The sequence below is a fragment of the Dipodomys spectabilis genome, unplaced genomic scaffold (genome assembly GCF_019054845.1).
Source record: "Dipodomys spectabilis isolate Male_0828 unplaced genomic scaffold, ASM1905484v1 ptg000532l, whole genome shotgun sequence".
NCBI lineage: Eukaryota > Metazoa > Chordata > Mammalia > Rodentia > Heteromyidae > Dipodomys > Dipodomys spectabilis.
The window spans coordinates 5001-21048 of NW_024871209.1; the positions used below are offsets into that span (position 1 = coordinate 5001).

Sequence of the window (16048 nt, forward strand, 5' to 3'; positions counted from 1 at the left end):
CGGGGGCACCGGTGTGCCCTCTCCTCCCTCCCAGCACGCGGGGGCACGGGTGTGCCCTCCCCCCGGCTCCCAGCACGCGGGGGCACTGGTGTCTGGGGCACAGCTCTCCACGCCATCAGCATTGAGTGGCCGTCGCCCCCAGCCACCTGCCCTCAGCATGCCCTGTTTTAAGAAAAGTCTGCAGAGTGCGGCGTGGCAGGAGCCAAGGATGCAGAGACCAACAGTCACAGCCTTTGCTCCCCAGGAGCACGCAGGAGGGCGAGAAGCTGGTCAGCATCACCACCTGTGCACTACCTGTCCACTGTCCCCCGTCATAAGTCCACCTGTCCATCCACGCACCCGTCCATCTACCCAGTCATCTGAACTTACCCCATCCGCTCATGTAAACATACATGCCTTTGCCCATCTTTAATTCCTCCAGCTACACAGCCATCCACCCATTCACTCCATCTCCCCATCCATTATCCAGCCAGCCGCCCAGCCGTGCGGCCATCCACCCACCATTTATCACTAGTCATCCATCCACCTGCATATCCACCCATCCACCATCCATCCATCCCCACACACATCCAGCATCCATCTATCCATCTATCCATTGCTGGAGGCCTGGTTCAAGCAGCAGAACGCCAGTGGACTAAGCATCATCACATGCGTGCATCCACCCATCTATCAACCATCCATCCGTCCATCCATCTGTCCCTCCACCCACCCATTCACCTCCCTGCATGTATCCAGTGTGAAGTACTGTGGACGGGTGCCGGGTCTTGACCTCACCATCATCTGTAGAGTGGCGCCGCCCCTGCCCACACCCTGCCGCCCTTCACTCAGGACTCACTCCTTCCTTCCTTCGCTCCCTCGCTTTCTTATTCGCTCACCCACCTACCCACTCATCGACTGATGACCAGACCGAGGCTCAGAGCCGGGCTGCAGGGTTGACCGCCACAGTCAGATCTGGCCCAGGCCTGGAGCTGCTGCTGAGGGCCAGCATGACCTCGGGTGAGTGCTCCGCCTCCCCGAGCCTCAGTTTCCCCATGTAGCCTGAGGACGACCAGGAGGATTGCTTTGAGCCAGTCTCGCGCCTGGCACGTGGTAATGAACCGGGGAAGCACCCGGCGGCGGCGGCAGCCGTGATGACGTGAGGCCCGGTCTGCGGCGGGCGCCGGGCAGGACGCCACCTCCCCGGTGCCACGCGGGCCTCCCTCGGGAGAGGGTGCTGTGCGGCCAGGCCCGGGCCGCCACAGGCCCTGCCGTCCACCCAGGGACAAAGAGCTCTGCAGAAATGCCGCTAGGACCTGCGCTCACGTGTGTGCGTGTGAGCATGCGTGTGTGCGCGCGCGTGCGCGTCACGGCTGTCAGCACGCTCCGGGAGGAAGCCCGTCACGGCTGTCAGCACGCTCCGGGAGGAAGCACGTCACGCGTGTGCGCGTGCGTCACGGCTGTCAGCATGCTCCGGGAGGAAGCACGTCACGCGTGTGCGCGTGCGTCACGGCTGTCAGCACGCTCCGGGAGGAAGCCCGTCACGCGTGCGCAGTGCGTCACGGCTGGCTGTCAGCACGCTCCGGGAGGAAGCCCGTCACGCGTGCGCGCGTGCGTCACGGCTGGCTGTCAGCACGCTCCGGGAGGAAGCCCGTCACGCGTGCGCAGTGCGTCACGGCTGTCAGCACGCTCCGGGAGGAAGCCCGTCACGCGTGCGCGCGTGCGTCACGGCTGGCTGTCAACACGCTCCGGGAGGAAGCCCGTCACGCGTGCGCAGTGCGTCATGGCTGTCAGCACGCTCCGGGAGGAAGCCCGTCGCCCCAGCAGCCAGGTGCCTGCTGCGGTTCTCTCCCACACACACCACCTCTGCGGGCTTGGACAGGAAACTGATCTGAGATAGCAGCACGTCTGAGCGCTGTGCGCTCTCCAGCCGAGAGTCTCCACGAGCCAGGCGGGGCTGGGACGCCCTCAGCCTGACCTGGGACTGGCCTCAGCGTGGACGGACTGCCCAGAATCCCACCCCCTGGCCCTGAGAATGCCTGGGGTCCGAGGCCCTCTGGCCGCAGCTCCCGCTCGTCTGTGGCGGCTGGGCACGGCGGGGGCCACGCATGGAGGGGCAGCCTTGGTCGTCCCCAGAGCCGAGGACATGGTCTCCAGGGCCAGTGCTGACCTGAGGAAGGCCCCGGGACAGGGGGGGGGGGTGGAGGCAGGAAACCAACCCCTCTCCTGGTTAGGAGCGAGTGAGGAGAGGGGAGGGGCGTTCCCAGAGTGCCCCCCCCAGACAAGACTTGGCCCGGCCAAGAGACAAGATCCAAGGTCCGCGTCCACATGTGTTAGAAATCAGTGCTCAGGTGCAACAGAAAGAGGAAGGCATGGAAGCGTATATGTGCGCACGTGTGTGTGCACACACGTGTGGCAGATGGAGAGGATCTGAAGGTAACTGTCCATCTCCAGAGAGAGCCGAGTCAGAAGGAATCAGAGCCGGTGCCAGTGGCTCATGCCCTAATCCCCGCTTCTCAGGAGGCTTGGGATCTGAGGATCCTGGTTCAAATCCAGCCCAGGCAGACATATCCTTAAGACTTTCTCAAAGTAACCAACAGAAAGCCAGAACTGGCTCACGTGTTTGAGGGCTAGCTGGGAAGGAAGAAGCCGAGAGTGTGAGGCCCTAAGTTCAAGCCCTAGTAATGGCGTGCACGTGCACACGCGCGCGCACACACACAGAAAAAGAAAAAAGGATTGGGGGTCACAGTTTGGCATGGGGCCCTGCGCCCGCGGCCTTGGCTCCCCGCTCCCCACTGCTGCCTTGCACAGACCTCCCTGAGTCCAGTGTCCAGGGAGCGGTCCTGGGAGGCTCAGCGGCCTTGCTGCCCCACTGAGGGCCGAGGGGTCCCCATGGGGGAATGCGGGTGAGAAGCAGGCCCCCCCCCAGGTCTGGTGTGGTCTGCAAGCTCACCTGGGGTCCAGCCCCACCTCGCCTGCCCTGGCCCCTCCTGCTGGGCCCCGTGGCCGGCAGGGTGGGCACACGGGGACACGCATGTCTCCACAGGGCTGCTCCTTGATCCGCAGTGGGGGCCAGGCAGGGGAGCCCCGGGCCTGCGACAGGGGGCCGGGTGGGGAAGGAGAGCGGGCCCCGTCTGGCAGGGCCAGGGGCAGCTCCAGCAAAGAGAAGTAGGTACACCACGAGCTGGCATTTGCAGAGCCCCCGCCCCCAGGTCACCCCTCTACCCCTGAGGAAGCAGCAGAGGCGCGGAGAGGAAGGCCCAGCGGTAGCACAGCCTGGCCACTAGTGACGCCCCAGGGCTGGAGGTGGACACGGCCAGGACTCTTGACCGCTTCCAAGTTCCATCTCCCCGGGCAGACCCAGGGCAGGGGAGGCGCCAGGGCCGGGGGGGTGGCCTGGGGAGGGCGGACGGGCTCTCACCAGAACACGCGGTCTTTGGTCACACGCTCCTGCAGAAGTGTCCACTTCTTCCCCAGGTCGGAGGACACGTAGAGCTGCAGGGCAGAGAGGGGAGACGGGGATTCCATCAGGACCGGGGACAGCCCGCGGCCAGGGCTGCAGGAGCGCAGGCGCTACAACTCCACTGTTCCCACGGCCACCCTACCTCTCCTACACTGGCCAGTGTCCAGGGGGGACCCCAGAGATCACCGCAGGACAGGTGTCCCTCCCTGCCCCTGCGGGAAAGCGGGCGCAGGCTCCACGTCATTCAGTGATCTTGGCCGCCCCAGCTTGGGGGGGAGGGGGAGAGGACCTCTCCTGGGTTTCTGTAGATGCAAGCTGTTCTGGAAGGTTCTATGCTACACTGGACAATGAAATCCTTGTTCCTTCAGCTCCGGAGCCGTTGGTGCTACACCACAGGTGAGTACCCCCGAAACTTGCCTGTCCAGAGGTGGAGACACGGCCTCCATCTGGCTCCCCCCTCCCTGCCCCCCGCCCTCCACTGGGAAGGGTGCCTTGCCCGTCCGGCACGCGGCTCCGCCTCCCCGGCCAATCACACTCTTCCTGCACGTCTCTCTGGGGTCAGCGCTGTCCCCATTCCTGGACAGCCTCTTCTTCCTCCCTCCCACCTGCAGTTCCTGTGTCTGCGCTGCAGCTCTGCGTCCAAGCCCCACCTGATGCTCTGGCCGGCCGCCGCAGGCCTCCCACTGCATGTGGAAGTTACACGTGCCGCATGCACCCCGCCTCCCGTTCTCAGTCCCCTCGGTGTGGATTCCTGGCATAGGACCCCATAATAGACACCCCACCTCGCCTCCAGCCTGCCCGGCAGGCCCTGGCTCCCGGCGTGGTGGGAGGGAAGCCCCCCACTCCAGGGGCTCACTTCCCCCACCTGGGCCTCTTCCCTCCCACCTGGCACTCTGCTGGGCCGGCCCCCCAGGCCCAGCCCCAGGCCGAGCCTCCTCTCCAGCCAGGTGCTCAGGCAGCCTGTTTTCCGAGTGGATGCGCACGTTTGACTCCAGGGCAAGAGCTTACAGCCCGATCCCTGAAGGCCAGAGAGGAAGAATTTCCGCTCTGCAGGCCAGGCGTGTGGACGACTCCTCCTGCCGGACCTGCCCTCACTGCGTTCTATGCTCTACCTGCGGACACGGGAGCCAGCCCGAGGGCTCACTGCGTGTTTACACTCTACCCGCAGACACGGGAGCCGGCCCGAGGGCTCACTGCGTGTCTACGCTCTACCCGCAGACACGGGGGCCGGCCCGTTGGCTCACTGCGTGTTTACACTCTACTCGCAGACACGGGAGCCAGCCCGTGGGCTCACTGCGTGTCTACGCTCTACCCGAGGACACGGGAGCCGCCCCGTGGGCTCACTGTGTGTCTACGCTCTACCCTCGGACACGGGAGCCAGCCCGTGGGCTGTGTGTCTACGCTCTCTATCCATGGACACGGGAGCTGCCCCGTGGGCTCACCGCCTGTCTACGTCCTACCCACGGACATGGGAGCCGACCCGTCGGCTCACCATGTGTCTACGCCCTACCCGCGGACACAGGAGCCGGCCCGTGGGCTCACCGTGTGTCTACACTCTACCCTTGGACACGGGAGCCGGCCCGTGGGCTCACTGCGTGTCTATGCTCTACCCTCGGACACGGGGGCCGGCCCGTGGGCTCACTGTGTGTCTACGCCCTACCCGCGGACACGGGAGCTGCCCTGGCATGATGAAGCCCTCGCCTTTGAATCTGTGTGCATGCACACAGGGACACACCTGTGTGTGCGTGAGTGTGCACGTGTGGTAGCCCTGGGGCTTGCACTCAAGGCCTGCGTGATGGGAATCTGCTTTGTTTGCGTAACTCACTATTGTTCCCATGGCTTGGCCACCGACTCCCCTTCCCCAAATCCTCCAGCCCGGAATCTTCACTCCCCACCCTCTCAGGTGACAGCCGGACAGACCTGTACCACAGACCTGGGAAAGTCTTTGAACCCTCCAGCTACCTGGGACCCTGCCTGCCACCCGTGACCCCCTATTCAAGTCCGTCCACCCCAGCCGCTGTTAAGCCACGCCTGTGCCTCCTGACTCTCCCGTCACCATGGCGTCCCTCTTCAACCTTCCGTTACAGTTGATCTGGTCTGTCCAGGCTGTTCCCTGCTCTTTATTCTAATGACTCAGTTTCCTAACACTGGGTGCTGTCTCTGAGCTTTTTTGCTCATGGCTGGTGCTCTACCACTTGAGCCACAGCGCCTCTTCCGGTTTTCTGGTGGTTCATTGGAGATCAGAGTCTCATGGACTTTCCTGCTCAGGCTGGCTTGGAGCCGTGATCCTCAGATCTCAGCCTCCTGAGTAGCTAGAATCACAGGTGTGAGCCACCGGTGCCCGGCTTCTGTGAGAGGTTTGGAGGGCCAAGGAGGAAGGGAGCACTTCCCTGGCCCAGTGGGACACTTCTGGTGACCAGCGTGTCACAGAAACCTGGTCCTGGTGTGGGGAGTGGGAGGCAGCAGCTGGACTTCCTGTCCTGGCTTTGGCCAGGTGTGGGCCGCAGCGACAGCCCCTTCAGCTGCCCAGATCCACCCTGGCCTCCTGTGTCTGGCCCAGTGAGCCAGGCCAACCCCTTGCGGGCCTGCAGAGGGCGAGGCTCCTGGGGGTTGGGGTCCCGGCCACGCCAGTGTCTTTGGCACGCCCAGCCGGAAGCCTCTCCTTGGAGAGGTTCTACAGAGCTTCCTTCACGTGGCCCGGCATAAGCCACGCCCTGAGCCTCAGGTACAAACGGCCAGAGCAAAGATGGGCCCAGATGAGACGGAGGTCTCATGGCTCACCCTATGGGAACTGCTCCATTGCTCAGGAGAAGTCTGATCGCTTCACCTGTGAGGACTGGGGCCACAGAGAGCTACAAACACAGCGCCGGACATCTGCGGCCTCAGGCAATGCCCACCCCTCACTGGAAACCACAGGACCCTCACACTCCGCCCCCCATGCACACACCAAGCTCTGAGTGTGACCACAGGACCCGCCCTCCCCACCCAGCACTTGGACTTGGATAAACGCAGCCCGTGTTCCTGTGGCTTTCTTTTTCCTGCCTTTCTCTGTGCCATCACCTTTGTTTCTCCACGTTTGTTGTGTTAGAAAGTAACAACAGACCTACTCAGACTCCCCTTGCAGGGAAGAAGAACTCGACTAGCCCCCTGGATGCTATTACTCCCCTGTGTATCTGGAAGGCAGTCTTGGCTCTGCCCCAGACTCCCGTGGAGTTAAGGAGAGTAGAAGAGGGTCCTGATGGGAGGTAAGTTGAATAAGACAAAGAAGTGAGTCCAGCCGGGCGCCGGTGGCTCACGCCTATAATCCTACCTGACAGCTGAGGATCACAGTTGGAAGCCAGCCTGGGCAGGAAACACCCTGAGACGCTATCTCCAAAGAAAAACTACTTAAAAAGACAGAAGTGGCATCGTGGCTCAAGTGGTAGAGCACTGACCTTGAACAAAAGAAGCTCAGGGACAGCGCCCAGCCCCAGAGATGAAGCTCCAGGACCAGCAAAAACGAAAGCGAGCCTGACTACGTCTCAGACGGGCCTGTCCGCAGCTCTGCCTGCAGAGCCGGGCCATGGCCAGGCCCAGGGAACGCGAACTGGTGCCAGCTCCTGCGCCATCCTCAGCGCGTGGTCTGCAGTGAGCTGCATGGGACGTGCCGGGACTTCCCCTCCTACCGGTCCCTGGAGCCACCCGTGTTTGCAGAGCCTCAGAAAGCGTGGGGGAGGGGGCTGGTATGCAGGAGGTCTGTGCAGGTTAACGGGGGCCCGGGAGCACTCCAAATTGTGATGGCATAGCCAGGGAGGGGAGGGGTACAGGGCAGCCCAAGGGGGGCAGGGAGCACTGGCAGAGAAGGGCAGGCACCTGGCGGGAGGAGCACCTGGTCTCTACCACTTTGGGGACGTGGCTCCGTGTGACTTTCTTCGGTCAGTGGTGTTAGTGGGGGTCAAAGCCGCCACTCAAGCTTCTGGGTGGCTTGCTTTGCCCCTAGAAGAGTCAGGCGAAGGCCTGAAGCCCAGTAGCCACACCCAGCTTCATGTCATCAAAGTCCAGCCGAGCCCAGCACCCCCAGCACCCCAGGGCTGATTCTCAGCGTGCACCGCTCTGGGCACCCTGGGTAGAGGGAGGGAGGGACTCCGAGCTGCATTGCCCAAGATACCAAACGTGTTAGAGTCGAGAGCTTGGCACTAAAGAGCTTTGAAAAGCCGTGAAGTCCCCAGGACAGAGCCCCGCTGCCACTGCGATTAATCCTCCAAACCCTTCTTCACCTCAACGAAACCTTTGTTCCTCCCCCTCTGACTTCCCTGCTAGTCGCAGAAAAAGAACCAAGGAAAATAACCAAGATTTCAGCTCCATTAATTTTTCAGGGCACCATAAATTAAAGAGCAATTGTAAAGCAGTCAATTTCTGTGGGAAAATAAGTCTCCGTGATTGTGTTTCAGTCTAATTACATGGAAGGCTAAGTAGCGCTATTAATATCCAGATCACACATAGTCCCGAGAAAGATGCTGGGCAGAGGCGGCCCTGGGACAAGTGGCCATGTCAGACAGCAAGGACAGCTGCGGGGATGGAGGTGGCCGTCCTCCTCCACCAGGAGTCTCCACTGACCTGCTTATTCCTGTGGATAGAGACCACCAATCAGCCATCCATCATCCATCATCCATCCATCCGTCCAACATCCTAATCGATCCATCATTTATCCATCCATCCATCCATCCATCATCCCTCATCCTTATACTTTTCATCCATCATCCAGCATCCAGCATCATAATCCATCCATCATCCATCCATCATCCTTCCACCTATCATCCATCCATCATCCATCATCCATCCATCCATCCATCCATCCATCATCCATCATCCATCCATCATCCTTCCATCATTTATCATCCATCCATCATCCATCCATCATCCATCCATCATCCATCATCCATCCATCATCCATCCATCATCCATCATCCATCCATCATCCTTCCACCTATCATCCATCCATCATCCATCCATCATCCATCCATCATCCATCATCCATCCATCATCCATCATCCATCCATCATCCATCATCCATCCATCATCCATCATCCATCATCCATCCATCATCTTTCCATCATTTATCATCCATCCATCCATCATCCATCATCCATCCATCATCCTTCCATCTATCATCCATCCATCATCCATCATCCATCCATCATCCTTCCACCTATCATCCATCCATCATTTATCATCCATCCATCCATCATCCATCACCCATCCATCATCCATACATCCATACATACATCCATCATCCATCCATCATCCATCCATCCATCATCCTCATCCATCCATCCATCATCCATCATCCATCCATCCATCATCCATCATCCATCCATCATCCAGCCATCATCCATCCATCATCCATCATCCATCCATCCATCATCCATCATCCATCCATCATCCATCATCCATCTATCATCCATCATCCATCCAACCAGAAGCCATCCATCCATCCATCCATCCATCATCCTTCCATCTATCATCCATCCATTCATTCTCCATTCATCTATCAGTCTGTCTGTCTATCTATCTATCTATCCATTCCTGAACCTTCGTATAACAACTTAAAGATGATTTCTTTGAACGGTCTCTTTGAAAGGCAATCACATCGAATCTCAGAACTGTGACTGTTCTCTTCAGAGTAAAAGGGACTTGGTGGCCATCACAGTGAAGGCGTGGGAATCACCGGGGTGGGCGCACAGTGTGACCACATGGATCCCAACACAAGGGGGGCTGTGGGAGACTTCCCATGTGTACACCTAGGGGCATGCGTGACTCATGTGTGCACCATGTACACCTATGCACATGCACAATGGCCATCACAGAAATGGAGCAGAGGTTTGGTTACATGGCCCTAGAAGATGGAATGTGATGCGGCCATTAGCCAAGGGACACTGCAGCGACCCGCACCTGGGAAAGAGGAGGATGCTCCCTGGAGTGGTAGCAGCAACAGCAGTGCCTGCCCAGCTCTCCCAGGCCCTGGCCTCTCCCACGCAGCCCCTCAGGCCCGGGGAGGGGCGGGCTCTCCGCGGCCCAGTTCCGCCCCACCCTGCACAGCTCTTCTTCTCTGCCTGGGACCTCTTCTCTTGCACTTACTTCCCATGGGGCCATGGGCCACGGCTCCCAGGGAGGACTGAAGGAGAATTCACTCTTGCTGCTGAGGAGGAAGGGAAAGGCCCAGTGGTGCTGGTAGGGGAAGGTGTGTGGAACATTCCGGAAGGCGCCCCTCTGTGGCTCCTCTTTGCATACCAATCGTGGCGCCTTCCCACAGTGGCTGTGACTTCCTGACTCCGCCTCACCAGCCTCGGTGCAGCCCACGTCCCTTACGTCTAACTGCTGTCACATGCCAGTGCCACGTGGCGTGACTCCTGACACCAACACACAGCCACACAGCAGTGACACCAACACACAGCCACACACACAGCAGTGTTGGCCCAGCGCCGTACCTCCCACCCCCAGCTGGGCCCTGCACAAGCCCACAGCTCGGGCTCTGAGCTTCTGCTCTGACTTGATGTCTGTCCAGCCTGGCGTTGGCCAGCAAGGCCTGGGTGGATGTGCCGCCACACAGAGCACGCCCGGCCTGTGCCAGCTCACCTTGCTCTCCTTGGTGTAGGCAAGGACCTTGTCTTCCTGCTTGGGGTGGAAGATGAGGGTCTCCACGAGGAAGGGGATGGGCTGCCTCTGGAAGCTGGCACCCTCATCTGTGCTGAGGAACAGGCTCTGCTCCCGGGCGCTCAGGGAAGAGCTCACGAGGATAAGCTGAAACACAAAGCAGGCAGGGGTTCTGAGCCTCTCAAGTGCTTGGGTGCTGCCCCCTCCACACACATGGGAACAGCTGGTCTACTCCAACACCATGCTCGGTGCAATCCTTCCATCCATCCATCCATCCATCATCCATCACCCATCATCCATCCGTCATCTGTCCATTATCCATCCATCCATCCATCACCTATCCATCCATCCATCCATCATCCATCCATCCATCCATCTATCACCCATCACCCATCCATCCATTCATCCATCATCCATCCATCCATCAATCACTCATCCATCCATTCATCTACCATCCATCATCCATCATCCATTCATCCATCATCCATCCATCCATCACCCATCACCCATCCATCCATCCATCATCCATCACCCATCCATCCATACATCCATCATCCATCCATCCATCCATCACCCATCACCCATCCATCCATCATCCATCATCCATTACCCATCCATCCATTCATCCATCATCCATCCATCATTCGTCCATCCATCCATCATCCATCATCCATCACCCATCCATCCATTCATCCGTCATCTATCCATCCATCCATCCATTACCCATCACCCATTCATCCATTCGTCCATCACCCATCCATCCATCCATCATCCATCTTCCACCCATCCGTGCATCATCCATCCATCATCCATTATCGATCCATCCATCCATGCATCCATTCATCCATCCAACATCCATTCATCCATCTATCCATTTGTCCATCATCCATCATCCATCCATCCATCCATCATCCATCCATCCATCCATCATCCATCCATCCATCCATCCATCCATCTACTCATCCATCATCCATCACCTATCATCCATCCATCATCCATCCATGCATCTATCCATGCATCCATTCATCTCATCCATCTATCCACTCATCTCTCTATTCATCCATCCATCCATCTACTTACCTGTCCACTCATCCATCCATCCATCCATCCATCACCCATCCATCCATCCCCTACTCCCCCACCCCCACCCCCATCCACTCATCCTTCCACCCACCCACCCATGAGTGGAGCCAGTACTATTGTGTACCACTGTGAACCCCAGACTCAAGGTCTCAGCCATTAGAGACTGTCCTGGAGGAAGCTGAGACGGGGCACAGCACCGTTCACATCTGAATCAGGGCTCGGAGCTGACTGGGGTCCTCCAGGAAGCCAAGTAGGGCAGGGTGGAGGAAGAAGGGGGATGAGGAGGAGGAGGCCGTAGATGGCAGAGAGGGCACGTCTCAGGTCAACAGTGACCCAGGAATTCAGAGGCAGGCCCAAGGGACTGACGGAGACGGGGGTGGAGGGGTTGGTTGTGGTGAACACAGGGCGATCGGGCAAGTAGCAGAAGGTTCTATTCCTTTTATTTTTGGCAGTACTGGGGTTCTGAATGCAGAGTGTAGATTTACTTGGCACTCTGCCACTTAAACCAGGGCCCAGCTCTGGAGAGTCGATTGGGATGGCTGGTGTCTTATGAAAGTGTGAGTCCTCCCCGTCCTGCCCGCACCTGTGAACGGACCTTGCTTAGACACAGGGTCCTGGCGATGCAGTCAGGGAGCTCAGGATGAGAGCATCCGGGGTGTGGGGTGGCCCCACGTTCAGTGATGATGCCCTCATAAGAAGAGTCAGAGAAGCAGAGAGATGGGGCAAAGAAACTGGGGGGGGGGGTTCCTCTGCCAGTCACCCAGGCCGCGGCTGGGCGGGAGCACCAGACACCGGGAGCGGCAGAGCTGGGCTGACAGCTGGGCCTCAAGGAGGAGAAGCGACAGCGCCCGCGCCCCCCCCCCCCCCGACTGGAGCATCACCCCACGCATGTGCCGGAGCTGTCCTCAGCCCCCCGCCCCCCTCCCCCACTGCATGACCCCCCCCGACTGGAACATCACCCCACGCGTGGGCCGGAGCTGTCCTCAGCCCCTCCCCCACTGCATGCCCACCCCCACGCGTGGGCCAGAGCTGTCCTCAGCCCCCCGCTCCCCTCCCCCACTGCATGCCCACCCCCACGCGTGTGCCGGAGCTGTCCTCAGCCCCCCGCTCCCTTCCCCCACTGCATGACCCCCCCCCTGACTGGAACATCACCCCACGCGTGGGCCGGAGCTGTCCTCAGCCCCCCGCTCCCCTCCCCCACTGCATGACCCCCCTGACTGGAACATCACCCCACGCGTGGGCCGGAGCTGTCCTCAGCCCCCCGCCCCCCTCCCCCACTGCATGACCCCCCTGACTGGAACATCACCCCACGCGTGGGCCGGAGCTGTCCTCAGCCCCCCGCCCCCCTCCCCCACTGCACGCCCACCCCCACGCGTGTGCCAGAGCTGTCCTCAGCCCCCCACCCCCCTCCCCCACTGCACACCCACCCCCACGTGTGGGCCAGAGCTGTCCTCAGCCCCTCCCCCACTGCACGCCCACCCCCACGTGTGGGCCGGAGCTGTCCTCAGCCCCTCCCCCACTGCATGCCCACCCCCACGCGTGGGCCGGAGCTGTCCTCAGCCCCCCATCCCCTCCCCCACTGCATGACCCCCCTGACTGGGACATCCACCCCCATGCGCGCCGGAGCTGTCCTCAGCCCCCAGCGGTGGGCTTGGCTCAGCAGCCACTCGGCAGGCGCGTGGCTTCGTGGACGCCCTGCACAGTGGGAAGCGGTGTCACGTTCCCCAGCACCCTCCCACCCCGGGAGCGACAGGGTCCAGGAGCCGCTCCCGAGGGAGGGCGGGCCGGCGGGCTAGAAGCCCCGGCGGCTGGGTTGATGTCGTACGGCCGCGGCTGTCCCTGCTGCGCCCCATCGCACATCGCCACGGTGACCGGCGGCGGTGGCAGGGAGTCTGCACAGAGACGTCAGGCACAAAGCTGCTTTGAAACTGGCCCAGGGCATCACGAAGCGCCCCCTCCCCACAGTGCTCCGCCTGGCCAAGCCCCTCCCCCACAGGAAGGCTGCAGGGGAAGGAGGGGGCTTTGAGGCATCAGCCACGCGTCAGGACACCCGGAGAGCCCCGAGAGGCCAAGGCCCAGAGAGCCCCGAGAGGCCAAGGCCTGCTGCCCCTGCCATTCTGTCAGCTTCCTGCTCATTGAGCCGCGCTGTGCGGATGCCGGCTCCCGCAGGGCTGCTCAGGCAGGACGGGCAGAGCGCGCCCCAGCCACCGCGTTGGGGCCGCGGGCGGGGGGTAGTTGTGGAGCGGGGAGTCGTGGAGTGCCTCCCCGGGTTCCCTTGATGACCCTTCTCCTGGTACCTGACCCAGGTGAGCGTTCACTGAACGTGTGTTTAGGATGTGTCTAGGATGTCTGTGCACAACTCTGGAAGGGAATTCTTACGCTGTTGTCACCCCTGCTTGCTAGGTGGGGACGCTGAGGCACAGAGAGGGAGAGCAGGCTGCTGGGGTCACACAGGTGACTGGGATGGAGCCGGCAGAAGGGAGCATCTGACTGTGAAGCTTTTAGGGACGCTCTGCAGGGCCTGGAGCCCGGCAGGCCCGTGGGGTGGGGAGACACTCTGGGGAGGCTGTGGGCTTCGGCCCTTGGCACAGGCACTGCCTTGAGAAGGCCTCCGGGCCCTGCCTGTCTCCAGAAGACAATCAAGCCCCAGAGCGCCGATCAATCCCCCCCCGCCCCCCCCCCCCCCTCCGCCAGCCGTAGGATGGCGTTCTCCAGGAGAGCCTGCATGAGCTGCCTGGGAGCAGGGGTCCCCCTCCGGAACACAGCGCCCCTCCCCAGGGACCAGGGCTGTGTCCTGGGACGGCCTACCTGGCGTGGGGTGTGCAGGGAGGGCACCGCAGGGCTGGCGGGGCGCAGTGCCCCCCACAGGGAGGGCTGCAAGCAGGCACGCTCTCCACGTGCTCCCTGGACCAGGGCCGAGGGAGGACACCCCAAGGCCGGATGTGAAGGGACTGCTGTCAGGGGAATGAATGCTGGGGAGCAGGATGGAAGGCGGCCTGGGTGGCTTTGTCAGAAGGAAGTATGTGTGTGTGTGTGTGTGTGTGTGTGTGTGTGTGTGTGTGTGTGTGTGTGTGTGTGTGCATGTGTGTGTGTGCGCGTGTGTGTGCGTGTGCATGTGCGTGTGTGTGTGTGTATGTGTGTGTGCGTGTGTGTATGTGTGTGCATGTGCGTGTGTGCGCGCGTGTGTGTGTGTGCGCGTGCGCGCCCTGGTCCTGGGGCTTGAACTCAGGGCCTGGGCACTATCTGTGAGCTTTATTGTTCAAGGCTCGTATTCAAGGCTCTATTGCCAGCTTTTTGGTGGTTAACTACAAGAGTCTCATGGACTTTCCTTCCTGGGCTGGCTTTGAACTGTGGTCCTCACAGCACAGCTTTCTAAGTCGCTAGGATGACGGATGTGAGCCACTGGTGCCCAGCTGAAATCCACTGTTTAGTTTAAGTAACTTTTTCATCTCAGATACATGGAGAAGATGCAAAAAGCGGTGGGGGGAGGCCGAGGTTCTTCACACTGTGCACGCACTTTTCCCTACTGCTGGCCTCTGCCTGGCTGTGGCACAGTCCCAGGCCGGGCAGCGGCGGGGGCACACCGGGAAGGACGGCGTGGGGCAGCGCGGGCACTGCTGCCGGACATGGCGGGCCCGGGCCCCATGTGGGGCGCACTGCAGACCTGCTCCTCCTCCCCCACGCGGCGTCTGCGGAGGGCAACCCCCCCCCCCCGCCGGCGTCTCCAGTGGGGTCTCTGCCCAGCGCCCGGAGCTGCACACATTCTCGGGAATGCCTCCACCCGGAGGTTTCTCTCTCCTCCTGTATTTACTTGTTTAATCACTTATTTATATCACCAGGCGCTCATGAATATTTATTTAATACTCGGAGCTGTAACTCAACGCCAGGCTGACGGAGCAGCCAGGCCCGGCTCTCCTTTGCTCTTTTGGCCCCGGCACACCCGAGTGCCGTTTCCTCGCTGCACGCAAGCCCCAGAGAGCCAGGGGAGATGAAAACCAGATGTCCTGCCCATGGCTTCGCCAGGGTCTGCCCCACCCCGGGCCTGCCCGCCGGGGCCACAGCAGGGCATGGTGGCTTACAACCACCAGCACAGCCACTCAGGAGGCACAGACCAGGAGGATGGGGGTTCAAGGCCAGCAGAAGGAGAGAAGTTGCTCAGACCTCATCTCAGTGAGTTGTGTGCCTTGAATTCAACTCCAGCATTTCCCTACAACCCAGTGGTTTCAGCCTCCAGCTGGGCTGTGCACTTTGGGCAAACCAACGCCTTTCTCGTGCCTCTGACGTGCAATAAAATCCCGCGAGGGTGCCGCTGGACACTGGGCGAAAGCCCCAGGGGCACGGAGAGGCGGTGCATTTGCTCTCCCCCTTTCAGAGAAGACCCTGATTCGCATTCAAGTCACCTGCAGCGGCAAAAGCCAGGAAAGCCTCATTCGCTCGTTGGGGCTCAGTGCCAAGGCTGCCGAGCCACCTTGGCCCAGGCGTGGGTCAGGGGTGCGTGAGGCTGCCCGAAGAACTGGACCCAGATGGAAATCTGGCTGGCAGACCAGAGGAACGCACAGCCCAGGGTCCCCGCCCAGCCTCGCCCCACCCCCAGCTCCCCAGGGTCAGCTGCACCCAGCCCCGGTGCCCCCCAGGCGCACTGGGCCTCCACTGCTCCTGGGAGAAGGCGCAGCAGGGCTGGGCTCCCCATGCTGGCTCCAGCAACTCCAATTCCAGTCTTAAGTTCTCAAAGATGGCAGCATCAATGTGTGGTAGAACCCACAGGGCTTTCTCTTTGTTTTCTGAGCACAAAATTTCAGGCTACTTCAGCAAAACTAGAGGACAGTCCTGCTCTGCCGGGTGGGTCCAGCAAGCGTCCAGCCCGGCCCTCTGCCAGGAGAGCCTTCTCACCAC

At 60.8% G+C, this 16048-nt stretch overlaps 1 protein-coding gene across 1 annotated transcript in view; it reads right to left on the reverse strand.

Annotated features, from left to right (window-relative positions):
* The window catches only part of LOC122099759 (VPS10 domain-containing receptor SorCS2-like), a gene marked incomplete at its 3' end in the record, with an annotated part of 197048 nt that overhangs the window by 4380 nt on the left and 176620 nt on the right, over positions 1-16048 (reverse strand). Inside the window, exons 7-8 of the mRNA XM_042670296.1 lie at positions 10055-10219; positions 3398-3471 (exon numbers count right to left, since the gene is read on the reverse strand). Of these exons, the coding sequence (XP_042526230.1) occupies positions 3398-3471; positions 10055-10219 (239 nt within the window). The remainder of the gene's footprint in view (positions 1-3397; positions 3472-10054; positions 10220-16048) is intronic.